This window comes from Chrysochloris asiatica, unplaced genomic scaffold (assembly GCF_000296735.1).
Source record: "Chrysochloris asiatica unplaced genomic scaffold, ChrAsi1.0 scaffold00181, whole genome shotgun sequence".
Taxonomy (NCBI): Eukaryota; Metazoa; Chordata; class Mammalia; order Afrosoricida; family Chrysochloridae; genus Chrysochloris; species Chrysochloris asiatica.
Genome location: NW_006408699.1, coordinates 802,160 through 829,426, shown reverse-complemented (window position 1 = coordinate 829,426; position 27,267 = coordinate 802,160). Strand labels below are relative to the sequence as shown.

The window sequence follows — 27,267 nt, the reverse complement described above, 5'->3', positions numbered from 1 at the left end:
AAGGGATGTGGTTCAGGCTCACCAGGTGCTCCTAGGAAATCCTATACAGGGTTGCTATGGGTCGGAATCGACTAACGGCACTTAATAACAACAATATCTTTACGGAAGCAGAAAGCCTCATCTTTCTTCAGTGGAACGGCTGGTAGTTTCAAACTGCTGGTCTTGAGGTTAGCAGCCTGACTCGTAACCACTACACTACCAGAGCTCCTTTTTCTGCCTCTAGGGTTTGCCTTTTCTGGGTATCTCATATAAAATGAATCAAACAATATGTGATGTTCTATGCCTGGCTTCTTTCACTTAGCATGTTTTCGAAGTTCATTTTATAGCATATATCAAACTTCCTTTATATATATTATGTTGTTGTTAAGTGCTGTAGAGTCAGTTCCAACTACTAGTGACTCTGTATAGGGTTTCTGAGGAGCAGCTGGTGAGTTTGAACTGCCGACTTTGCAGTTCAGTGCTTATTTGCACAGTACCACAACAGCACTGAATGGTATTCCATTGTGTGTATTATTATACACAGTTGTTCTTTTTTTCCATTCATCTATTGATGGTTTTTAGTTATTTCCACCTTTCTGCTATTGGGATAATGCTGCAATAAACATTCACTAAACTAACTTTAAAAAAAAATCTTTATACCACAGTATAGTAAGTGCTGCAGTAGAAGTTTTGTAGGATATAGATGAACACACAAGAGACATAAAAGTCATTCAGTGTGATGGAGTAGAGGGGACAAGAAAAAAACATGCAAATTAAGCATGCTTTGGTGCTGTGGTTTAATGCACTGGATTGCAAAGTTGGTTTGAACCTCAATATTGATGGTTGAAGCTCACCAGCCACTCTTTGGAAATCCTATACAGGGTCACTTTGGGTCAGAATCCACTCAGCGGCACTTAACAACAACAAATATAATGTGGTTGGTAACAAGCGGTTAAAATGTGTTATTATTTAATAGTCCTTAATTTTTTGAAATATAAGGCAAGCTTATCAATCTACTGTGTAGAACAACTGTAGGATACTGTGAAGGTGGTACTAAAGAATTGGACTAACTTTATTTAAGAAATAGAAAAAAGACATTCTATCTAGCCTTTACCCTGAATTTTTAGTGACATCAGTCCTATAGGCAATTTTTCCAGCAGCTTTCTTGGTATAGAAGTGAAACAAATGAATAGCTGAATTCAGGATTAAAAAGATGGCAGCATTATGAGAAAAATGGCAAGCTTCTCAGAAAGTGCTTACAAAAACAAATGAAATCAGGCCCTCTGAAATGAGAGCTGAAGTCGAAAAGAAGTTAATAATCTAGGAGGAACCTAGTAGACTGAGAACAAAAGAGGATTTGAGGTTGAGTTCCATATGAAGTGAAAGAGCAAATACAAGTATAGTAGAAGAATGGTTATCTTTGATGGCAAACAGTGAGGGTAAGCCAAAAAATATTTCTGCAAAATCATAGGAACTTTTATTAAGCAAAAATATCAAAATGTGAAGCTATTGTTTCTTGACACATCCTCCATGTCGGTCTATACACTTCTAAAGGTAGTGTTTCCATCTCTCTAACCCATCCTCCAAAGAATTCTACACTCTTTTATATATATTACTTCAAAATGGCAGTGTGGGCATCCTTGAAGGACTAAGAACATATTCCTTTTAAATGTTCTTTGAGTTGGGGAACAAAAATAAGTCTGGACCCAGGAACAAACAAAATGGCAGATCGGGTGGAAGTGCAGTGAGTAGCTCCATCAGCAACAACACAGAATACTGGACCAAGCAGCCTAAGGAAATGGTGCCAGAACGCTGAACCAAATATAAAGGAATATTTAGAAGGTTGGAAGGCTTACAGCTAGGGGAATTTGTAGTAGAAGCAAGAATTCCATTGCTTTCTAATTCAAGATGCTCAGCTGTCCTGGAGCCACCATCTTGGGTGAGACCAAGCAGGGGAAGGATCAGAGCAGCCACAGACGCCTGACAGAGCCATGGAGTTAAAGGTGTGGACATTCTTTTTTTGTATCTGTTCATTGGTCTCTCGCTGTCTCTGCACGTCCATTCTGGTGACTAGAGGGGGTGCTGGAGCGAGTGGACACCTTACCCCCACCCTGGAGGGTTCTACTATGCATGCGCACAGATCTCCTTGAAATGTAAAGAGACAGTTTCCACTTAAAACCAAACGACAGTGTAAAACGGCCACAGCTGGCCCTGAACTGTTTATCACTAGGAAAAAGGCCTGAACTGGGGGTTGTAGAGCAGGACAGGCAGACTAAAAAGGAAATAGGCCAAAAATTAAATCCTGTTACACAATCACAACAACCAACAGTGGCATCTTGAAATTTCTCAGAAAGAAGAATGAAAAGGAAGGCCCATCTACTGATCACACCTACTTAGAGGCAATCAGAAAGCATAAAAATTACCAAAATACACACCCATCTAAGTATTAAGGCCACACCTCACTCCTGAAATATGCCCAAAGAGAAACAGATGACCATATCTGCACATGTCGAGAAACAAGATAAAGTGACTGAGGTAAATGAGCTGGAAGTAGACATACACTCCATACTAGAAGATGGGCAGGCTTTGGAAATGCCTGAGAAGGAATTCAGAAAAATGATTATAAAATGTATCAAAACACTATACAATGGTGTTGAGAAAAATAAGGAAGAAGTCAGGAAAGCACTACAGGAACAATCAAATAAGATAGATACAACATTGGAAACAATTCAAAACCTACAGAATGAGGTACAAACGATAAATAATAGAATATCTGAAATGAACAATACACTAAAAGGGCAAAGAAGTAGAATTGAAGAGATAGAAGCCAGAACTATTGAGCTAGAAGATAAATCTCTCAACATTACTATGATAGAAGAGCAAGCAGAAAAAAGGATAAAAAAATCTGAAGAAGGCCTAAGATTCATGTTGGACAGTATGAAAAGGAATAACTTAAGATTTATTGGCATTCCAGAACAGGAAGAATCATACAAATCCACAAAGGAGATAGGTGAAAGCTTCTGGAAGAAAATTTCCCCAACATCCTGAAAATCAAAAAGATAAGCATTCAAGAAGCTCAACGAACCCTAGGAAAAATAGACCCTAAAAGAAAATCACCAAGACATATTATAATCAAGCTCTTCAAAATCAAAGATAAGGATAGAATCCTGAAAGCAGCTAGGGAAAAGAGAAGTGTAACATACAAAGGCAAGCAAATCAGATTAAGCTTGAATCTCAGCAGAAACCATGCAGGCAAGAAGGCAGTGGGGAGACATATATAAAACGCTGAAAGAAAAAAAAGCTGCCAACCAAGAATCCTCTACCCAGCAAAGCTGTCTGTCAAATACGATGGTGTAATCAAAACATTCCAGGATAAACAGAAGCTAAGGGATTTTGCTACAGCCAACCCTGCGATGAAAAACATCCTAAAGGGTTTTCTGTGGATTGAGAACCAATAAGAACAGACAACAACCAGAGATTGACATATGTGGCAGCATCAACCTGAACTCAGTCGACAAATGGAAGAGTTGAGAACAGAATAAAATTATAAGAACAGAGGATCTGGGAGATCAGTTTATGATCAAAACAATTACAGTGTGAAAGAAGGTAAACACAGGAACAAGAGATCCAGGTGGTGAGAAGGTCAGGTAGATTACAGGATAAAATAGACTGTCTTAAATTAAGTGAAAAGTTAATGGAATATAAGGTAACCACAACAGTGGGGTTGCGGTAAGGGGTTTACTTTGGGTTTGGGGGAGGGCAATACAAGAAGGGGGAGGAGGTGGAAGATCAAGATAGATAGGGGAACACTGAGATAGGTTTGCATGGCCTAAGTGGGACAGGGGTAAATAGTGATGCATGCTCAACCTTGGGACAACAGGGCTTTGGGATACAAGGATCTAGGCATAGTTTGAAGAGGGAAAAGAATACTAAGATGCTTGACTGTCTTTTGAATATCAGTTTCCCTTGCCCACTATTGTAAAATAAACACTTGAGTGCGATAGAAAGGAAAGTTGGGAAACATGATTATAAAACACTTGCTAAGCCTGTCTTCAGCCTTTAACTGATTGGAATATCTAAAAGGAGTTCTAGAACTAGCCCAGTGAAATAGGCCTCTTGCAGAGCCTTTGCAGAGTATAGGAACCTTAGGTGGAATCCTGAATCCCATCCAGAACCTTCTGAGGTGGGACATTCCCACTAGCAAGGGCAAGCAGACCAGCCTGGAACAACTAGAGCAACAGAAGATACATCTTCAAAGAAAGACCATCAGGAAAAACCCAAAACAAAGATGTCAGCATGACTGACTACCACAAGAATATGCAAGCTGCTCACCAGGAAGCCATCAAGGCAAGCAATCAGGATCCTTCAAGACAAACTCCCCTCTAAGATTGAAACTCAGGGAACACATGAGCAGGCATGTAAGCTTAATGGTGACCATATTGGTCTACTGGTGAGTGGAAGAGGGAGAAAGGCAGCAATGAAGAAATGGGCTGAGTTCAACCACAGTCCATTGACTCCTGTTGATCTGGAGATGAGAGAGAGGAGAGGAAGGGCTGGTTTGTCCAAAGCATGGTGAGACCTGGGGACACCTGAGCCCATGGACAAGGACATAACCACAGAAGGCTAGAGCTGAGGGTGAAGCATCAGCTGATATAAAATGAGGGGAGATGCACAAGAACACTCAAACGTGCAGACAGTACACATTTGACCTAGCTTTGATGGCTTTATAATCAGAACTCAACTAGCGGACAATTTAAAAAAAAAAATTTTTTTTTAATATAAAGGAAACAAGAGTAAATTGCTACAATTTGATGAACCTGACCTGTACTCATGGAGATAGTAACTCTAAATGCTAATAGAGAGGAAAGGAGTCTTCACATCAAGTATCAGTGCTATCCCCTCTACACAGAGTAGATAGGGATGAGCAACTTAGATATTGGCTAATTATAATAGGGCGAGGAGGGTTATAAAGGTACGAAGTGACTGGCTTACAAGGTTTCAAAAGGGAGTTTAGGTTAAGAGTGTGTAGGGGAAGAAAGAGTTCCCACTGAATAGTTTTCATCTTGTCTAGATGGGTCTGGTGAAAAGAGATGGGAATAAGATTATGATTGAACAGTGAGTAATTGTTATCATGACTAATTGCAACTGTCAAAATTGTAAAAGTGGAAGTTTTGTAACAAAAACAGGGGAGTGGTTAATCTTACAGTCCAGAAACCGAGGACCCTAGGACCATCAAGGGAGAAGAGCACGAGCAGAATGTGGGACCCTATCCAGAGAAGCAGTGACACCTGAGATGGAGGCAGAGATGGGGACATGGAGATGGGGAGCGGCTAAGGACTCTAGCCTTTCATGGGAAGAGAGGGACTAAGAGCTGGTGGCCAAGAGGGAGACTTGCAGAATGTGCCCTTTGGAGGTGTAAATTATTATATATCCCTGAGTGTTTTTATGTACATCCCCCGCTTCTCCTCTAAAAATATTAAAAAATACAGAGATTAGAAACATATACGTTGAATGATGATGCATGGAGGAGATTGTAATCATTGCAGTGAAACGATGAATGTAAAACTATCCATGTAAACTATCACTCAATTCACAATAAAAACTTTAAAAAAAGACAAAAATTCCCTCTAAGACCAAAGAAATATATAATTTAATTTGAACCTTTAAAAAATAAAACCTCTTCATCCAGCCTGAAGACGACAACCAAGTAGTTGGGTGGGAAGTAGATTCCTGGGTTTAGGCCTGCGCCCAAGCCAGTGGTGCTGGAGTGGTTCTTTATGGGTCCAGGGCATTTTATTCCTGTTGGTCAGGCTCTGGGCAAGCACCGCATCTTTTCCTGTCTCCTTGGACAGCTCCCCTCCCTGTTGGCATCGCATATCCTCTGACACTAAAGTCATAAATAGGTTTATCTTAAGGCAAATTATGGTAAAGAAAGACTGATGAACATTTAAGAATCAAGACTATGATAAAAGCATTGACGAATTTTACTCTGCGAAAAAAAAGAATAGACTTTTCCCACAGGCTAGTATATAGAGAAGACTTCAGGTTCATAGACCTGCTAGCAGCGTCTTACTGAGCAGACAATGTGCAACAAACCAATATGTACAGAACGAAAATGATCCTTATAGATACTGTACTGGGGAATGTGCAGCACATACAAAATGCAGCCCAGTTACAGTGAATGAGGATTCTCTCCAGGAATGCAGGGTCTTCTGCAATTGGGACATGTCCATATGGAGCAGTAGGTGTGCCAGACCAAGGAGGTGTTAGGGATGCTGATTTTGTTCTTTAGGTTGGTGCTTTGGCCACTGAGGTGTGGCCATGAAAACACCATCTCTTACAAACTTTATGTGTAAGAGCAAAAATGGACAGACCAATAGCAGAATATGCTAACCTGTGTCCAAATATCACTGTTTCAGAAGTTTATTGGGTTCCTGTCCACAGTGAAACATGAGATTATTCATACCCTGGGCTTCTCTGCTGGGCTGTTTGCATTCTACCATGAAAAAGATGAGAATCTAACTTCAAGATTTACAGATGGTCTCCTACCTTTTAATCATAGTTTTGTATTATATCAATGGAGTGATAAAGTAGTTCAAAAAATAGAGAGATTTTGGGGTGTTTTGGATAATAAGAAAGTTAATCACACTATGTATGTGTCTACTACTAACACCTCATGTGGTTAATATAGAGCAATACTTTCCAGTGCAGAAAAAGAAGACAGACCTTCTGGCACAAAATGAAGTACAGAGAAAACCAGTTGCAGTTCTCAAGAGACCTAACCTGTTAAACAGAAAAAGTAAAATTCCAGCCAACTTTATCAGGAGTGGAAGTAAATTAAGCCATCAGAAAGACACTCGTAAGGCAAATTTTCTTTTCAGAACAGGCCTGTAGGTTCAGGCCCAATTGAACATAGAACAACTGTTAGAAGATGTAGTAGCAAAGAGAACTCATCAGTGGAGGACTTCCACCACAAATAGAGCAATTTTTACTGTATCCATTGACAATCCTGGAGCAGTTCAATGCCCAGTTTTTCAGAAACTACGATTAACTTGTAACTCTTTGCAAAATAGGAGCAATCTGCTGTAAAGAAAGTTCCTGAAGGTGTTCCCTTACAATTTGGCATAAATAGCGTTGGAAAACAGACAGGGATGGTTTTGAATGAGTTTAGGAACCTGAAGGAACAAAGATCCACTCTGAAGTTCCACAAAGAAAGAAGCTGCTTTGTAACTGTGGGATAGATCCTGTGTCAAAAGGCTTTTGAGTGAAAACTTTATTTGAAAAATTGAATTACTTGAAGAACTTGTCACAGAAATTCAAGAAACCTTATTTGAAAATAGTCACAGGCTAAATAACTCATTTTTATTTGAGTTATTTAGAAGGTTTGAACAAAATATAAAATAATGTCCTGAAAGAATAAGAAGGAATATATCTATTTGCTCTTAAAGATTTTATGGTTTCCCAGACAGAACAATTCTCTATTTGACTTCTTTGTTCCTCTTGCAGCAGAAGGAAGACAGAAAAACAGAAATTGATAGCTTTTATGATAGTGGCATATAGTATCTTGTCTCCTTTGCCCAGTCTTTAAACTTTACCATGGTAAACTTGGTCTTCAGAAATAAGAGTAAATCACTTTGTTGCTATCATTATCCTTTAATAGTGTTTGATGTAATAAGTGCAAGTTGCTTTTTCTTCAGTGGAGATCTTTTTTCTTTTTTTTTAAATTTCATTAGGATTCCTGTTTGGGGTTTTTTAATTTATGGGAATAGCAGGAACTAATTTTTCAAATAGTATTAGGTTAATTCCTAGAGCTGTAAATCTTTAGTGCTGGACATTTAACAAGAAATGGGACTCTAGGCAACAGTCTAGGTTTAAACCATTGGTGTTTGGAGGCTGTAAATGTATATATCCAAAGTTATCAGATAGATCCTTGAGGAGACGAGTCGATTTAAAATCTGGCAAATTTAGTCAATGAAGAAAGTATGAATGGAAGTGGCGTGTTGAAAAAGAGGCACCTGAGGTGGAAAAGTTCAAAGGCCAGGTCATAGGTACATTCTTTGGATATAGTATAATCTTGAGTTTAGTATCTACAAAGAATTCTTCAAATGGTATTTAAAAGAAGTATGATTATAAAAATGGATTGATACTTTGGTAGTAAAATTAATAACCGTGAAGTTCTACACATTCAAAAACTAAAATTTCTAAGCTTTTAAGTTTCTGAATTATTTTTCTTTGTGACAAAGAAAAAAATGCAAGTGATAGTAGAGTTACACTGTCAATATATTTTGTACTTCTGGTTTATTTTATAGTACAAAGTTAAGGAAATTATGAGGAAAAAAAGGAATATAAGCAAAGATAATACTGAGTCCTCAGATAATTGTATACTGTATCTTACAATAAAATGCCAAAATGCAGTAAAATATTCCAACTTTAAGTTACAAGCTTGAGCAGTTTTGAAGCTGACCTTTTGGCTTACTATAATGGTAAAACATCTAAGTTGGCATTAGCTTCTCTAGAGTATATTATTATTGAGTTTTCCTGTTCACAAAACATTATCGCTCCTACCGGCCCTGCATTATATATTAGATTTTATTGTTGTCTTTTATGCTTCTTGGATTACTTTTTAAGTAAGCCAACCTTCTTACTTAATGGCTTATTAAGTATGGCACTGTAGGATCAGCACTGGACTTCAAACTAAAAGGTTGGCAGTTCAAATCCACCAGCTGCTCCTCAGAAACCCTATACAAGGTTGCTATGAGTCAGAACTGACTTGACAGCATTTAACAACAAAGAACCTATCAATAACAGTTTCATGCTTATACCAAAGAATTAAATCGGATCCTAAATATCTGATATTTTGCCAGCATTTCTATTGATAAAGGGATTATGGGAAGCCAGTCACAGAATTAGAAAATAAACACTAGTCTCGTCTTAGACATTTTATGCTTTTCATTGAGACCAAGGACTCATCGCAAAACACTTTTGCAAATATGATTGCTTATACTTGATCCAGAAGCAATACATTTTAGACTCATTTGTTGTTAAGTGCCATTGATTCGGATGCATAGCGACTCTCAATAGAGTTTCGGAGGAGCAGCTGGTGAGCTTGAACTGCTGACCTTGTAGTTCAAACCGACTTTATAGTCCAGTGCATTAAACATTAGCACCACACCAGAACTGGTTTGTTGTTATGTGCCATCACGTCAGTTCCGACCCATAGCAATCCTGTATAGGGTTTCCGAGGAGAAGCTGCTGAGTTTGAACCACAAACCTTGCAGTTCAAATGGCTTTGCATCTGACTCATTAACCCACAGTGCCACACCAGGATTCCAGGACTGGTTTAGAGGTAGCCTATTTTAAAGTGAAAGAAAAACAACTGAGATTAAGCATACTGCCCTTAGAATAATTTGTGAAAATGTGGTGGTTTTCATTTTCCTTTTGAGTTATCTTTAATATTGTTGTATGTCACTATTATTAATCCCATTTTTAACCCTAAAAGTGCCCCAAATAGTGACATTAAGTTTATCACCTATGCTTTTGGTATACTAAACTTTTGCTCTTTGTGCATCTCTAAGTTAATTTTCTTTTTAAATATAAAATTTTGCCTTTGGTACAAACTGAATTAAAATTCTTGAATGTTAGTATGTTATCATATAAAAAAAGAATATGTTTTATTGAAGGGAAATTTTCCTTTATTGGATTTTGTAGCAGTGTATGTGGTTGTAGTCATTCATTTTCATTTCTTAATGTTTGTGGATTTGTTTGGTTGGTTGTTTTTTGTTTTGTTTCAAATACCATGTAACTTAACATTTCTTTTGCATCAAGGTATATGCAAAACGTTGATAACAGTGCATCACAAGATGAAAGTTCATATTTACTGAGGAGGTTATTTACATTGTACCTTTTGGTAATTTTTGTTTGTTTCTTGTTTAGTTTTTTATAAAAGTTACATTTAGATCTATTCTGAAATTTCATTTTTTAAAAATAAAATGTAAAATGTTACAGATTAAAAGAAAAAAAATTGTTGATCCATCTAAAAACTTGTTTTCTGTGGGGCAGTATTTCCATATACTTATTGTAAAACTTCACTGATTTGAAATGTCCCCTCTTGCATTTTTTCAAAAATTTGCTATTATCTCTGACTTCAAATTCATTTTTTCTTCCCATGGAACAAAAATGCCCTTTTTTTTTAAAGAAACCATAATAGTTGGTATGGCACTGAGGTTAATGCACTGGACTGCAAGGTCATTTGAACCGCAAGGTTGGCAGTTTAAGCTCACCAGCCACTCCTTGGAAACCCTATACACAGTTGCTGTGAGTCGGAACCAACTTGATGACACTAAGACAAGTATATTACTAAGAGAATTTCTTTGCAGCCATCCACTGATTGCAGAAACATGCTTAGGCATTTTTTTTTTTTTTTTTGGAATAAACCCATGCATGGGTGAACTGAATAGTAGCAAAGCTTTTTAACTTATCCTCATATCGATATTTAGGATTTTCTGTTTTTATAATGGACTGTCAAAAGAACAAACAAACTTTTCTTGGAAGAAGTACAACCAGAATGTTCCTTAGAAGTAAGGACGGCAAGACTTCACCTCCCATACTTTGTACATGTTACCAGGAGGGACCAGTCCCTGGAAGAGGACTTCATGCTTGCTGGAGAGTCAATGAAAAACAGGAAAACCCTCAACGTGGTGCAGTGGCACAGTGACTACAACAACGGGCTCAGACAGCAATGATTGTGAGGATGGCACAGGATTGGCAGTGTTTTGTTCTGTTGTACCTAGCTAGGGTCTCTATGAGTTGGAACTGACTCTGTGACACCTAATAACAACAGCATCTTCATAATGAGTTAAAAAGTAGATAGCGAAATGAAGGTGACGGAAGTTAAAAAGCTCTTATGACTAGAACACTTCTAGACTAGAGGTAGGACTGGAGGGAGTTAGTTTATATAAAAGGAAAAGCTAAAATTCTTCAATATGAGTGGCTAGACTAGGTTATCAGCAGATAACTGTTTTGAGGAGAGACAGTGGTATCAATGAATGCCTTGTGGAAGACTTTTTGCAAAAATCTAAGGAATAATGGCCCAGAAGTGTCCATACTGAGTCAAGGTAGTGCTTATCATTTTGTTATTCTATACCCCATGCTGTTAGACTGCTTCATGTGAGGGGATTGGAGAGGTGTCTGCCAGCTGTGGTAAAATCTGTATTTATGGGCCATTCTCTATAGCATAATGAAACAGGTGTTTTGGTACTAGGTTTCATACTTTGCTCTCATTCATTACCTTTTTTTAAATTAATTTTTTGTAAAGCAGTGTTATGAGGGAAATATTTCTTTTTGGTTCATTTATTGTTTTTTAAATTAAAGAATTTAAATGTATCTAGTGTAGATTACTAATCTGTCCCCATCTATCTACTTTAAGAAATGAGAGAAAATACTGTTGAATTTTGAGATGTAAAGCAAACTAAATCTTCCTTATTGGGAATCTATAACTAATAATGTGATAGACAAATTTTCAGACTTCTTGTATAAAAATAATCACAATGACTCTGAAGTCAGGACTGAGCTTTTAAATGCTGTCTTTCCCACTTCCAGAATTTTCTGTCTGAATGACTAGGAGATTGTTGATATATCCACAATCCAGAAAGAAAGAGAGAAACCTGGATTGGCTAGAGGAAATGATTATCTGATTTGGATATATTGAGTTTAAAAGTGTTCAGAGGAAGACAACCAGCAGGCATTTGAAATGCTGGTCTGAATCTTGGAAGAAAAGTAACAGTTGGGAATACAGATTTTTTACTCATTTGCATAAAGATGATATTTTGAATAATAAGAATAGGAATAAAAGAAAGCTAACTGAAGAACCTTGGGGAAGTTTCCTGACATTCTGATGCCAGAAAAGGCCCCAAAGAATGTGCTCTGAGTGAGCCTACCTGCCCTTCTTAATGTTATACTTAAAGAATTGCTCTCACCAAGAGTCTTTTGCTAGCCATACGTTATTGCTATTCATTTTCTATCCACCAATCATGTGAACTTATCAGTCTTTTACTACTTAGCTGTCCATACTCCATGCTAGTTCTTCTCTCAGTGTTTATTCTAGTTCACTGCAATTTAAACTCAGAAGCTCTTCTTTAAGAAGTTAGTGTGCTACGTCCATTTAAGAACAGTCTGTCAAGCTAAGGCCTCCAAGTGTTCCAAGTTAATAAGATAGACAAAGATAAGTCAGGTATATAAGTAATTTTAAAAATATTATTAACTTAAGTTGCAAAAGCAGCATATACTTACTAAAGAAAATATAAACTATCTATAATAAATAGTATTGTCTCCCACATTTCCCACTGGTAAACATTGTTAGCAATTTGATACATGTCCAAAATATGTGAACCATATTCTTTTTGTCAAAAAAACCTTGTTAATCTGAATATAAGGTTTTCAGTCATCTAATTTAATACTTATGCCAAATTTATGAGGATTTGGTCTAGCTGATCTTTTGTCTGTAACTTCTTTGTCAAAAATTGTAGATAACTTTTCAGGTTACTACTTGTAGAGCTATCTACAATATCCCTTGTATTTCCTCCTCCTTAAAATACTGTTTTTCTTTAGTACGGTATTTGGCCTTCTTCCTTCCTTGCTTGGCCCTATTTCTTAAGCTTCTTTGCAGATTCATTCTCTATCAGACCACCAAACAGTGGTTTTCTTTAAGATTGTCTTCTCTTTGTACTTTTCTATTCTTCTATATCAGCCATCTTCTCCTGAAGCTTCAACTCTATAACATTGACTGCAAAAATTATCTTCCTTGTCCAGACTTGCCTTCAAACCCGTATGTCTTACTGCCACTTAGAAGGCACATTTAACTCAATGTCCCACTGTTACCACACCCATACCATTTCAAGGAAACAATGAATTCTGCAAGCTGCTATGTGGAATAATACTGCCTTTTACATATCCTAAATTTACCACACTTATATCTCCAAAAATATCCCCTGTCCCAGTGTGGTGCTGTGGATGAATGCGCCAGACTGCAAAGCCATTTGAACTGCAAGGTTGGCAGTTCAAGCTCACCAGCTGCTCTTTGGAAACCCTGTTAAGGGTTGCTATGAGTTGGAATCAACTCGACAGCACTTAACAATAGTACTATCAATGTCCAAATCTGTTTACTTTTTAATAAAAACTGACAAGTGTTTTTCTTTAGTTATGTGCCCATTTTCCATTGTATATACTTAGGCATTCTGACTACCATGCTGATAAATTGTTTCTCTTGGAACCGCTATAGTTTTAAGAAAAGAAAAAAAACAAACTATTTTAACTTGTTCTTCAGGTATAGCCATCACCATGGCCATGATAAAACATTGAATAATCCCAGATAAGGTGAACCAGTTGCATCACCTTCCCTCCCTTCAATTCTCAAATTCATATTGCTTCATAAAGCAGAAAGGTGAATTACATTTAATGAATTATATTTTTAAATTGCCATTTACTTTACATGTAAATTCTATAAAGTAGTTGTTAAGTTGTATTTTCAAATAAAGAAACCGACTCAGAAACAAGTTACTTTTCCAACTTTAAGTGGTAGAATATATTTTGAAATTGGGTTTAGCTGACTCCAATGCCTATATTCATCTACTAGCGTAACTAGATTATAATGAGCTTTGGTGGCACAGTGGTTAAGTGCTTAACTGTTAAATGAAAGGTAACAGTTCAAACCCACCTTCCACTCCATGGGAGGAAATTTGGCAATCTGTTCCCACAAAGATTATAATCTAGGATACCCTATGGGGAATTTCTACTCTGTCTTATTGGGTTCCTGTAGGGTGCCTTTGAATTCGAATCAACTTGACAGCAATAATAACTAGATTATAGCCCATTCCAGGTTTTCAAACTTTCTTACCAATGCCATGAATAACACAATATAGTCCTTTCTCTTTGAATGAACTTCATGATCTCTTCCTACCAAAGAAGGTAGGGTGTAAAGCTTATTATTTCATCCATCCTATGGATAATTTTGAAATGCCAGGCACATAATAAATGCTAGATTCAAAGATAAATAGAACACAGAACATGTGTTTTACGGGTTCACAGTCTAATGTTGTTTGTTCTGTTTCTTGCTTCATAAAGCACCCATATGTACACACACTAAGAGATCTTTCTGTCAGTTTTTAAAATAAAGGAATACATTTTTATCACAATAAAACCTAACATCCTGACCTGGACAACTTTTAATATGCTCACAGAATAAGAGAAAAGAGACTGTTTTATTGAGTGAGGTTAGAGTTGGCTTAGCCCATAAATTAGTTTATAATACACACACACATAAGATCTATTGTATATAAAACTGCCACCACTTAATCTGTCAGTTTGTCACACTGTGGTGGCTCGTATGTTGCTATGATTCTGGAAGCTATGCCTCAGGTATTTTAAATGCCAGTAAGGAGCTCTGGTAGCGTAGTAGTTACAAATTGGGCTGCTAATCTCACGGTCAGCAGTTCGAAAGGAGAAAGATGAGGTTTTCTGCTCCCATAAAGATTTACAGGCTCAGAAACCCTGTACAGGGTCGCTATGAGTTGGAACCGACTCCACGAGACATAACAACAACAACAACAACAACAACAGGGTCACCAGTAACGGACAGGTTTCAGATGAGCTTCCAGATGACGACAGACTAGGAAGAAGAAGAGACAGACTATTTACGAATGTTTAGTCACTGAAAACCTTATGAATAGCAGTAGAATGTACTCAGTACCAGAGTACTGAATTTTGAAACATGATGAAGAACACCAGAATGTTGTCAGATACAGTGCCAGAAGATAAGCCCCTCAGGTTGGAAGGCACTCAGTGCAACTGGGGAAGAGCTGCTTCCTCAAAGTAGAGTTGAACTTGATGATACAAATGGAGTAAAGCCCTGGGCACCTTCATTTGCAGATGGGGCACAACTCAAAATGAAGAGAAACAGCTGTAAGCATTCATTAATTATCAAAACATGGGATTATGAAGTATAAATCTAAGAAAATTGGAAAATATCAAAAAATGAAATGGAACCCATATACATAGATATTCTAGGCATTAGTGAGCTGAAATAGACTGATAGTACCCATTTTGAATCTGTCGATCTTATGGTTTACTATGCCTGGAATGACAAATTGAAGAGCAGTGGCATCACATTCATCATCAAAAAGAACATACCAAGATTTGTCATGAAGTATAATGCTATGCTAGGATAATATCCATACGCCTACAAGGAAAACCAGTTAATATCACTATTATTCAAATTTACACAGCAACCAATAAAGCTAGTGGGAAAAGTTGATGGAAAAGCTCTATATCATCAGCCAAAAGAAGGCCAGGAACAGACTGTGGAACACACTATCAATTGCTCATATGAAAATTCAGGCTGAAGCTGAAGAAAATTAACAGTCCACAAGAACCAAAGTATGACCTTGAATATATGCCACCTGAATTTAGAGATCATCTAAAGAGCAGAATTGATGCATTAGACACTAAAGACTGAAGAACAGCATATAGGAAGAAAGTAAAAGGTCATTAAGAAAAGAAAGAAGGAAAAGACCTAAAGATCAAGAACATCATATAGGAAAAAGGAAAAGAAAAGAAAGAAGGAAAAGACCAAAATGGATTCCAGAAAAAGCAAATGGAAGAAGTCAGGAGGTTCAAGAGCTGAACAGAAAATTTCAAAGGTCAACTCGAGAAGACAAAGTCAAATATTTTAATGAAATGTACAAAGACCTGGAGTTTTCTAAAAAAAACCAAGGGGCGGGGAGGGGGAGGGGGGGAAACAAGGGAAGAACACAGCATTGAAGTCAAGCTGAAGGAACTGAAGAAAAAAAATCATACCTCAACTTGTGGTATTGAGGGATTCTAAAGGAGCTCTGGTAGCGTAGTGGTTATAAATCGGGCTGCGAGTCGCAAGATCAGCAGTTCGAAACTACCAGCGGTTCCACGGGAGAAAGATGAGGCAGTCTGCTCCCGTAAAGATTTACAGCCTCGGAAACCCTATGTGGGGTCGTGATGAGTCGGAACCGACTCCACGGCACATAACAACAACAACAACAACAACAACAACATGGGCAAATTATTGAATGAGGGAGAGAGCCTCAAAAGAGGTAGCATGTGATCAAAAGCCAGTGATTCTGAAGGTAGAAGTCCATGGTTCATTGAAGGAATTGGCGGAATACAAATGAAATCTTTCAGTAAAGTAATGGGGCACTCGCACTCACTCATCTATGTCAAGAAATTTGAAATTAAAGTACTTGGCCAACTAACTGGAAGAGATCTGTATTCGTGCCCATTCCAAAGAGAGGTGACCCAACGGAATGCAGAAATCGTTGGGCAATATCATTGATATCCCATTCGAGTATATTTTTACTAAAGGTAATACAGAAATGGCTTCAAGCATACATTGACAGAGAACTTCAGAGGTTCAAGCTGGATTCAGAAGAGGATGTAGAATGAGGGATATCATTGCTGACGTTAGATGGATCTTGGCTGAAAGCAGAGAATACCAAAAAGATGTTTGCCTGTGCATTATTGACAACACAAAGGCTTTCGATTGTGTGGATCATGACAAGCTATGAACAACATTGCAGAGTATGAGTATTCCCGAACACTTCATTGTGCTCATGAGGAACCTATACATAGACCAAGAGGCAATTCGAATAGAACCAGGGAATACTGAATGACTTAAAATGAGGCAAGATGTGCAACAAGGTTGTATTCTTTCACCATACTTATTCAATCTGTCTGATCAGCAAATAATCCAAGAAGCTGGACTAAAACATGAAGAAAAACATGGCATCAAGATTGAAGGAAGATTCATTAACAACCTGCGATATGCAGGTGATACAACCTTGCTTACTGAAAGTGAAGAGGACTTAAAATAACTTATTGATGAAAATCAAAAGACCACAGTCTTCAGTATGGGTTGCATTTCAATGTAAAGAAAACAAAAATCCTCACTGCAGGACAAATAAACAATATCCATATCAATGGAGAAAAGATTGAAGTTGTCAAAGACTTCATTTTGCTCAAATCAAACCATCAACAGTCATGGAAGCAACTGTCAAAAAATCAAAGAACATATCGCATTAGGCAATAAAATTCTGCATAAAATCTCTTTAAAGTATTGAAGAGCAAAGATGTTTGAGGGCTAAGGTGGGCCTTACCCAAGCCATGGTATTTTCACTAACTTCATATGCATGTGCAAGTTAGATGGTGAATAAGGAAGACCATGGCAAAATTGATGCATCTGAGTTACCGTGTAGGAGAATAATATGAAAAGTGTCATGATTGCCAAAAGAACAAACAAATCTGTGTCAGAAGAAGTAAAGCCAGAGTGTTCCTTGGAAGCCAGGATGGCCAAACTTCGTCTCTCATACCAGAGGGACCAGTCACTGGAGATGGATATCATGTTTGGTAAAGTGGAGTGTTGGAGAAAAAGAGGAAGACACCCAACAAGATGGATTGTCACATTGCTGGCAGTGGTGGACTCAGGCGTAACAACAGTTACGAGGTTTGCCCAGGACGAGGCAGTGTTTCATTCTGTTGTGCATAGGATCGCTATGAATCAGTACTGACTCGATGGTATCCAACAACAACAACAATATAAAGCTTCTGTTATGGACAAACCAAAAAATACAGTGTTTTAATAAGTTGAAAATCCAGAAGTGACTGGACCAGGGCTGGTAGTAAAACTGCCTTCCTTAAAGCTATGACTTCCCTCTCTGGATCACAGCAGCTTGCTCCACCTGTTACATTTCCCTGCTAATGAGAAGTGAAGAGCACACACCTTTCTTTTAATGGTGTAATCCAGAATTTGTACAGGTCACTTCTATTCACATCCTGTGAGCCAGAACATAGTCACATGTCACACCTAGTAGTGAAGAAAGCTAGAAAATGTAGTATCTAGGTAGGTGGCCATGTACACAGTTTAAAACTCTATTAATAAAAGAAAGAATTAAAATGAATATGGGGGGGGGGGGGCTGTAGATCCAGAACTCAGAGGAGAAAATGAGAATATTTTATATATTACCAGCCAGTGACATGGATGAAATTGCCTAGGGAGAGAACCCATAGCAAAAACCTCGGTAGAGCCTTATGATATATGTCTTAGTAGTTAGGAACTTGGACTTTGATCTGGCAAACCTGGATTCAAATCCCAGCTCTACTGCTTACTGGAAAGCCTTCAGCAGATTACTTTATGCTCTTTTGTGACTTATTTTTCTTATCTATAAAATGTGGGAAATAATTTCCTCACAAGATTAGAATGCATTGAGATAAAATAAAGCACTCTGGAATTAGTACACTTGTTTTTTCAATAAAATGATCATATAGATAATAATTTGTTGTTGAGTTGAAAAAATTTGTTCCAGAACAGTCCTTTCTTTCTCTCTCTCTCTCTCTCTCTCTCTCTCTCTCTCTCTCTCTCTCTCTCTCTCTCTCTCTTTCTAAATAAGGTACATATAACACATATGTACACAGAAGTTCTAAAAGGGTGGTGGTGTGCTCTGTAGCAATCCTGTATAGGTTTTCCAAGGCTGTAAATCTTTTTGGGAACAGAAAGGCTCATCTTTCTTCTGCAGAGTGGCTGGTATATTCGAACTGCTGACCTTGCATTTGGCGGTTCAAAGTATAACCCAGTATGCTACACTGAAGAGTTACATAGCAATATGTTAGAAAAAGTTCTGAAGAAAGACTGAAAGACAAAAAGGAAGACAATTTCCACTATTTACTGTGCCTGTATCTGGTAGGTTTTATTCTTTTTTGTGGGTTTTTTGGGGTGGTTTTTTTTTTGTTTGTTTTTTTCAGCTAACATGCTACATTTGTAATGTCTAACTGCCATTAATTGCTCTTAGAGTATATTTGAGTCCTTTTTGTCTCTTTATAGACGTTGAGCAACCAGGTGTTTTGTATTTTTGCTTGGTAGAAAATCAGTGGTAATGCCATGCTGATTTTTCAAAGAAAAATTTCTGAGTTTTAAGTTATAGAAACTAGAAGAAAGAAATAAAAAAACTGACTTAGATGCTATGAGTCATAATCAATTCCATGGCAGTGAGTTTATGTGTGGTAAGTCTAGCAACAATTTGCTTATGATCATTTATAATCAGAGCGTGTGTTGATGGATACATGTACTACATGCTATGGTAGTAAATATTATGTAGGTACTTTGCCCTGGGTGGTACAAGCAGTTATGGCACTTGGCTGCTAACCAATAGTCTGGGATTCAAACTCACCCAGAAACACGTTGGAAGGATGGTCTAGAGACCACTGGAAACCCTGTAGAGCACAGTTCTACTCTGACACACACAAGGGTCACCATGTGTTGAAATCAACTTTACAGAAATCATTTTTTGGTTTTGTTTGTATACCAGGTATTTTATATATGCCATCCATTTTAATCCTTCAGTAAATAATTTGCATTTGAAAAAAGAAAGAAGCCAAGACTCAGAGGCTAAGTAAACTGATCAATACCAAAAGCACAGGATTTTAAATTTGTTTGTCTGGTAACGGTGTGGTTACAAATCGGGCTGGTAACCTCAAGGTCAGCAGTTTGAAACTACCAGCCATTCCCTGGGAAAAAGATGAGGCTTTCTGCTCCTGTAAAGGTTTACAGCCTCAGAAACCCTGTACAGGGTCGCTATGAGTTGGAACCAACTCCACGGCACATAACCACCACCACAACCATCATTTGATAGGTTGAGAAATCAGCTGCAGCACTATTACCTAATAGACAGTGTACACATTGATAATCTGCTCTGTCAAATTGCAGATCTCCTAGATAAGTCTTGGTTTTGAGGGCAGAAGGGAAGGAGAAAATGAAGGCAGAAAATCTAGTAGACACATAATAGTTAAAACTGAGCTGTGTTAAACCAGGATCTCTGTGTTGTCAATCTATGTGATCTTTTTTTAAAAAAAAAAAAATTGAAGTTGATGTTTAGCATACCAATTAATTAGCGTGTGTCTATAAAGTGCTACGCACTGTTGTTTTTAGGTGCTGTCAAGTCAGTTCCAACTCCTAGTGAGCCCATGTACAACAGAGTGAAACACACCTCAGTCCTGTGCCATCCTCATAATTGTGGCTGTGTTTGAGCCCATTGTTACAACCACTGTCAGTCCATCTCACTGAGGTTTTTCCTCTCTTCTGCAGGCTCTACTTAACCAAGGAGGATGTCCTCCTTCTCCAGGGATCTGTACTTCATTGTTGTTGTTGTTGTTGTTAGGTATCATCGAGTCGGTACTTTATTAGACCACCATTATTATAAGTTTTGCTTTTGAACCTAATAAGGAATACAAAATACGTTATGACCCAAGTACCTGTTTACCTTGTTTGATGCTGGTAGACCACTTGTTTTGCTAGTCTCTAGAATTGAAAGGAGTGTCAAGTACACAGAAGTCAGAGTCATCTTGGCCAGATGGTGTTTGATACAGATGGATGGTTAGTTGTCATGCAGATCTCCTAGTTGGTAACTTGTTGCTGCCATCTGACTCAAAAGAATCATTCACACACACTGGCTGTCAAAAGCATCTTCTCTTCTGTCTGTTTTAGCTGTCATGTCTGTGCTCTGTACAGAAGTGTTGACAAGACATTGCTGTTGTACATTTTCAATTTGGTTGTTAGTGATTTTTATGTTTTGTGAGGTCTTTGGTGGTGCTGAAATGTACTTGCTTTGTAATTGTATTGTTTTTTAGTGGTAGTACAACAATTACATGAACTTTTAATAGAATTTTTCAGGTGATACATTTATTCAACTGTTTATTGGACAAAACATTTGATAAAAAGGAAAAAAAAAACCTTGTTTCATTTAGCTTCCATACATAGCAAATAAACTGAACATTACCTGTTACTTCCCAATTTGATGCAATATCCTGTTCTGGACTTTAAAGATTTCTTTATACTTTTCCTGAATATGTATTTGTTTTATCAATTTATTACTTTTATACTGACATTATAAGCATTTTGGGTTTTTTCCCAAAATGTCTTCAGACATTGTCTATTCTTTGTATCTATGTTCTCAAACCTAATTTGCCTTTGTCTCCTTTATCTATTGCCTTGTCTCCGTTTTCTCTATTCTCCTCATAGGAATATAAACAAAGCCGTTTTCCACCCTTCAGTTAGTTCACTGCTGAGGACCTATCTCTCTGATAATTACTTAACAACTTAGTTGATTTACTTATTCAAGTAATATTTACTGAGCATCTCAATATGTGTCAGGCACTCTGCTACACCCCAGAGATACCAGAAAAAATAATCTCTGCCTTTGAGGAGTTCATAGTCTAGAGGGAAATCAGACATGTAGACAATTAAACTAGAATATTACCATTGCTGCAATGTGTCTGGAAAGTACACTAGGAGATTGATACTATATTTCCCCTATTGTATTTCCAAAATGTCTGGTTTTAAACTTGTTATGGAATTTACATGAACTTTTTATAATACATTATTAAATGGATTTTAAGAATAAACTTCAACTTGAAATAGCCATAGATTTATTGATTTTTCCCAACTAATAATTGCAACTCAGCATTATTTATTCTGTGTTACGTGCAGATATGGTAAAGTCTTTTTTAAGCCAGTTAACAAGAAGAGGAAATTTAATTGACACAGCTTTCTGAGTTGATTCCAAAAGAAAATATGTGGTCATTTGGTTTCTGAATTGAGTGTGGAAAAAACTATAGTGGATGGTGGCTTGAATGATTTAGATATTTACTATGGCCTGTCTCTAATTTGCTCGGTTTCTTACTCTTTATTTAATCTCTAGACAGCATCATCAAAATATACTATCAATTTTAAGGAAAGAATGACTCACTACTAGTTGATTTTTTTTTAACTTCATAATCTTTAGAACAAGTTCTAAATACACAGAAGTAGAGAAAACTAAAACATCAACATGTTTACTAAATACTATGACTGTAATGTGTGAGGAAAGTATAGTAGTCAAAAACATGGAACTTTGTAACCTAGATAAAGTTAAGATATTAAAAATTGCAGGAGTCCTTTGGATCCTTCTCTCTGTCGGCATATACTTTCTTTCTGGGGACTTTACCAGTAAATATGAAATTGTGAAAGTATAAGCCAAGTTTTACACAACACTTTGGCATCTAGTTTTCTATTCTGAAACTCATATTCTTAGGGTGCATGGTTCATATGGACTCACAAGATTCATTCTTGTGTTCATAATAATAAAATTTGCTTAGATTCTTTCATTTATTTTTTACAGTAAGACTATATTACACTCCTCATAGGGAAGTTGAAAAGATGACATCCTTCTTGGGTTCAGCTATGTCAATTATTCATATATGAAGTATATTATAAAATAATGTCACTTGCTATTTGGGAAATGGGATATTTTGCTTTAATTTCTTAACCTAATTTATTTTTAAGAATATAAGAACAGCTGTACAATTTATAAAAGACATTAGGCTTATTGATCCCTGAAAATACTACAACTTAAACAATTTTGAATTTTCACTCAGATTCTATTCCAAAATCAAATACTTAATATCGACTGAAGTACATACATTTAGAGATTATTAGAACTTCATTCTATATTTTAAGGAATGTACAATCCTATCTTCTACTTGTTCCTTCAGTCACAAAAATTGGTAATGAATTCATTTGTGTGTTCAGTTTTTTTAAGACTTTGTATTGATTTTGTAATTGTAATGCTCCATTTTCATAATTGCTTTAAAGTTTGCAGCATCTATATTCCATAGTACAAATTTGAGCCTTTTTTCCAGTGCTTAATTCTTATAATTATTGCAGTAAAGCAACACAATTAATGGGTTAAAAATATAGGGGAAATTAGGGTTTTTAAGGTGTACACTAGTGATTAAATGGTGTTGACTTTTTAAACAGTCTTAGAAGTTTCTTGTCAATATAATCTTCTAAATTTTCTTTTGTCCCTTTGATTTTATAATGTCTTAATTATAACTATTTCTTTGAGTCTTTTTATAGTTTAGAAATAAATTCAGAAATAGGTTTTTTAGAAACATGAAATCTTAATTTTGTATTATGTTAGTGGTTGTTTTTATTGAATATCTTTAATATAGATTCAGCTGTACCACTCATTATTTTCTGTTATTATTAAAGGATAATAAAGGTATATGTCTGTCAGTGAATATCAGGCTAACTGTTTTTTTATGTCAGCAGACTGAGAACTATGAGCAGAGAATACGTGAGCAACAGGAACAGCTGTCACTTCAACAAACTATTATTGACAAGCTAAAATCACAGTTACTTCTGAATTCCAATCAAGGTATGTTCATATTAACTTTTTATATATTTCTTGAACCTTTTGAAGAAATGAAAGATAGAAATCATGTTTTTCTGTTTTAATCCTCTATTTGTACATTGTTCTGATATTTTAATAACTGTAGTATGGTTACATCTTACGTTTATTTAAGAAATGAACATTTCCAGAAAAAGGAAAAATAGGCACCCACATACACTATATGGTCTAACTCTAAGCTGATAAAACTTCTTCGAAGGCAGTTTTACCAGTAAGTATGAGAAGCTGTTTATAATGCCTGTGCCTTATGGACAAAAGATTCAGATCCTAATGAATAATATATTGTAAGTAAACTCTTGTTCAAGTACTCTAAAATATATATATGCAAGGATGCTCATTTCATTATTATTTTTAATGATGAAATATAGACATATCCAAAGTTAAATTATGGTTATCCATATGATGAACAACTAGATACCAAGAAAAGTAATAATAATAAAATGTAAGTTACTAGCATGAAATATGTTTATGATACATATAGCACAGTGAACAAAGTAGGATACAAAAATAAATACAATATGATTACATTTCTGCAAAGGAAAAACCCTGACAGAATGTAGACCAGCATGTTAACAGAAGTAATTCACAGGTGATAAAAACTGGGTAGCTTATATTTTTTCTCTTTTGTCAGTATGTCTGCATTTTCTCATCTTCCTACAATGAGCATGGTATAGTTATATAAGCAATTATTATAAACAAGAGAGGAATATTTGAGAGTAGACTTATGTACAAGACTAATAGTTGCTGACAGTAAGGTGCAAAGAGCATGCTTCTTATTTTCTTTAAATTCTGGATATTTTGCACACTCTGATTTTGGGACAGTAGGGTTTTTTGTGTTTTAGTAGAAATGAGGAAAAACATCTGAATGAATAACTTGTCAAAATAACCATTATCTAAAAATTGTTTTGTTTTAATAATTCATGGTTTAAATCTCTATACTTTGAAAATAAGGTTTTTGGCTTAAATTCTTTTCATTTTTTTTCAGATGGAACCAAAAATAAGGGTTTCCCACTTATGTCCAAGAGATTTTTGTTTTGCAGATAATAGTTATGGCTATGTTCCGCTGCTTGAAGACAGTGAAACAAGGAAGAATAATTTGACTCTTGATCAGCCACATGAAAAAGTGAAATCAGAAATACCAAGAGATAAACAATTAAAGGTAGATACACTACCAGGTTAATTCCCTAAAAGAAATGAGAAATGAGGTTTCTTGGATTATTTAGTCCCTATTCTATCATAATTTTGCAGGAAAAAGATGAGACTTTCTGTTCCCATGAAGATTTAAAACCTCAGTAGCCCTATACAGGGTCGCTATAAGTTAGAACCAACATGATGGCACTTCACAACAACTATCATAGTTTTTGAGGGCCTGAGGTGGGACAAAGTGGGCAAAATTCATTTCAACCCTAAAATTTCTTACGCAGAAAGCAACATTCAAATAGCACATTTTGCTCATTTTATTTTCCTGAGGTGGGCCCACCACTAAAATCTAAACAGAAGATTTACATAGCCATACAATTTAAATGTTCCTCTATAGAACTATTTATAAATAACATTATGTCCAAGTAAAATAAAAGAACAGATTTCATATTCCCTAGTAGTCTGTTTTTTGTAATAGAAACATTTAATATGTATCTACTAAGGTGGATGGTAGATACCCCTTAGTAGATAAATATTTACATTAGAAGATAGCATTCTAGTTTTTGATTTTTGTTTTTTCAAATCCCTGTACTTAATGATTTTAAAAAATCACCTAAACAGCTTAAGTAGAAATCTTCATTGAAGCTATATATAAATATCCCGTATATGCAAGGAAACAAACACAAGGATATTCATTTTACTTTGATTAGAAACAAGGTAAGCATTCATCAGTAGCAGAGTGGTACATATTTACAAGGAAACACTTTATAAAATTTAAACTAAGTATTTATATATCAGTATGGATAGATCTCAGAAATAATTGTTGTTAGGTGCCATCAAGTCGGTACCGACACATACTGCCCGATCTTGTGCCAACCTCACAGACTCACTGTTACACTTGAGCCCATTGCTGCTGCCACTGTGCTAATCCATCTTGTTGGGGGTCTTCCTCTTTTTCCACTGACCCTCCACTTTACCAAGTATGATGTCTATCCTTCTCAAGAAATTGGTCCCTCCTGATAATATGTCTGAAGTATGAGAGATAAACTCTCACCATCCTGCCTTCTAAGGAGCATTCTGGCTGCACTTCTTCCAACACAGATTTGTTTGTTGTTTTGGCAGTCCATGGTACTTCTAATATTCTCCTCCAGCACCACAACTCAAATGCATCAATTTTTCTACGGTCTTCTTTATTCATTGTCCAACTTTCACATGCATATGAAGTTATTGAAAATAACAATGCTTAGAACAGGCACACCTTAGTCCTCAAACTGATATCCTTGCTCTTCAACACATTAAAGAGGTCTTATGCAGCAGATTTGCCAAGTGCAATCCATTGTTTGATTTCTTGACTGCTGCTTCCATTAGTGTTAATGGTTGATCCGAGCAAAATGAAATATTTGACAGCTTCAATCTTTTCTCCATTTACGAGAAACAATAGTGAGTGAAAAAATGAAAATTGCAGAATGATAAAATAGGAATCACTACATTAATATTTATAAAAATGTAGTGAAAATATAAAAACGTGGGTAGGTAGAATATGCAACTTTTAGAAAATTATTAACTCTGCTTACAGGCAAAGTTGAAACTATGTGATAGCTGGAATGGTAACAAACAGGTCTTCAGTTGTGTCTGTAACTTTTCTTTCTTTAAAGAAAACAAGACCTGAGCAAATATGGCGAGATGGTGGTGGATATAGAGATGTGTATTATATTATTCTGTGTTTTTCTGACTCACTGGAATTGTATAAGTTTAAAAAGAAATTTTTTTCAATGAGATGATTTGGGTTTTAGTAGGGTGCATCATCTTTTAAGTAAAATACGGTATAACAAGTAAGGGTTCTTAGCTTCAGCAAGACCAAGGAATGCAGAGTGCTGTACTTCTTTTTTCCTCAATTGTTGTCATGTACCGTGGAGTCGGTTCCAACTCATAGTGACCCTGTACAGGGTTTCTGAGGCTGTAAATCTTTATGGGAGCAGAAAGCCTCATCTTTCTCTCGTGGAACAGCTGGTAGTTTCGAACTGCTGACCTTGCAGTTCGCAGCCCGATTCGTAACTGCTATGCTACCAGAGCTCCTTAATAAAGTGGTTGATTTTAGTGTAGTTTCTCAGGATTATTCAGTTACTGACTCCATAACTAAAATTATCTTATCTTACATATCTGAATTAACTCAAAAGGAATGCATAATGAATCTCATAATGCATAATTAGAGAACTCTGATGTTAGTATTTAATGTCAAATCTGAGAAACCCAGTTTTGAGACTTTTCCTCTAAGCAAAAAAAAGGTAATAAGTTCTCCAAAGTAGTTCTCAGTTCTTTTTTTTTTTCCCCTTTCATAATCATTTTTTCTATTTGAATAATTCACTCCAATTTTCATTCATCTAAAAATGCTAATAAACATAAGAAACCCAGACACTAGAATATGTTCAGGTTTATTTTGCAAAAAAGAAATTCAGAAATAATTATTCTGACTTCTGAAATGCAACTTTGTGATTGGACCTATTATATTATAGCACATTGTAAAATCACTGAACTACTATAAAGTGCTCACTTGGAAATTCTATACAGGGTCTCTATGGGTCAGCATCAAATCAACAGAACTTAACAACTACAGTTCAAAATATACTTAAGGTATGGAAGAAAGAAGTCTTTATTATAACAAAAAGGGTGGTGTGAAATATAAGATATATTAATAACTTCGTTTATTTTAAATGTGGATGATTTTTTTATTTATGAAATTGATGTAATTTTTAAATTATTTCTACAGTTTATTTTTTAGTCAGAATAAGTAATCAAAGTACTTGAGTGGTACAAACATTTTACACTTAGCAGATAACGTAAAGATTCA

General features: G+C 36.2%; 1 protein-coding gene across 1 annotated transcript in view; it reads left to right on the top strand.

Annotated features, from left to right (window-relative positions):
- TANK (TRAF family member-associated NFKB activator) overlaps positions 1–27,267 on the top strand; it is a 160,788-nt gene that overhangs the window by 99,126 nt on the left and 34,395 nt on the right. The window contains exons 3-4 of the mRNA XM_006872020.1: positions 23,141–23,246; positions 24,320–24,438. Of these exons, the coding sequence (XP_006872082.1) occupies positions 23,141–23,246; positions 24,320–24,438 (225 nt within the window). The remainder of the gene's footprint in view (positions 1–23,140; positions 23,247–24,319; positions 24,439–27,267) is intronic.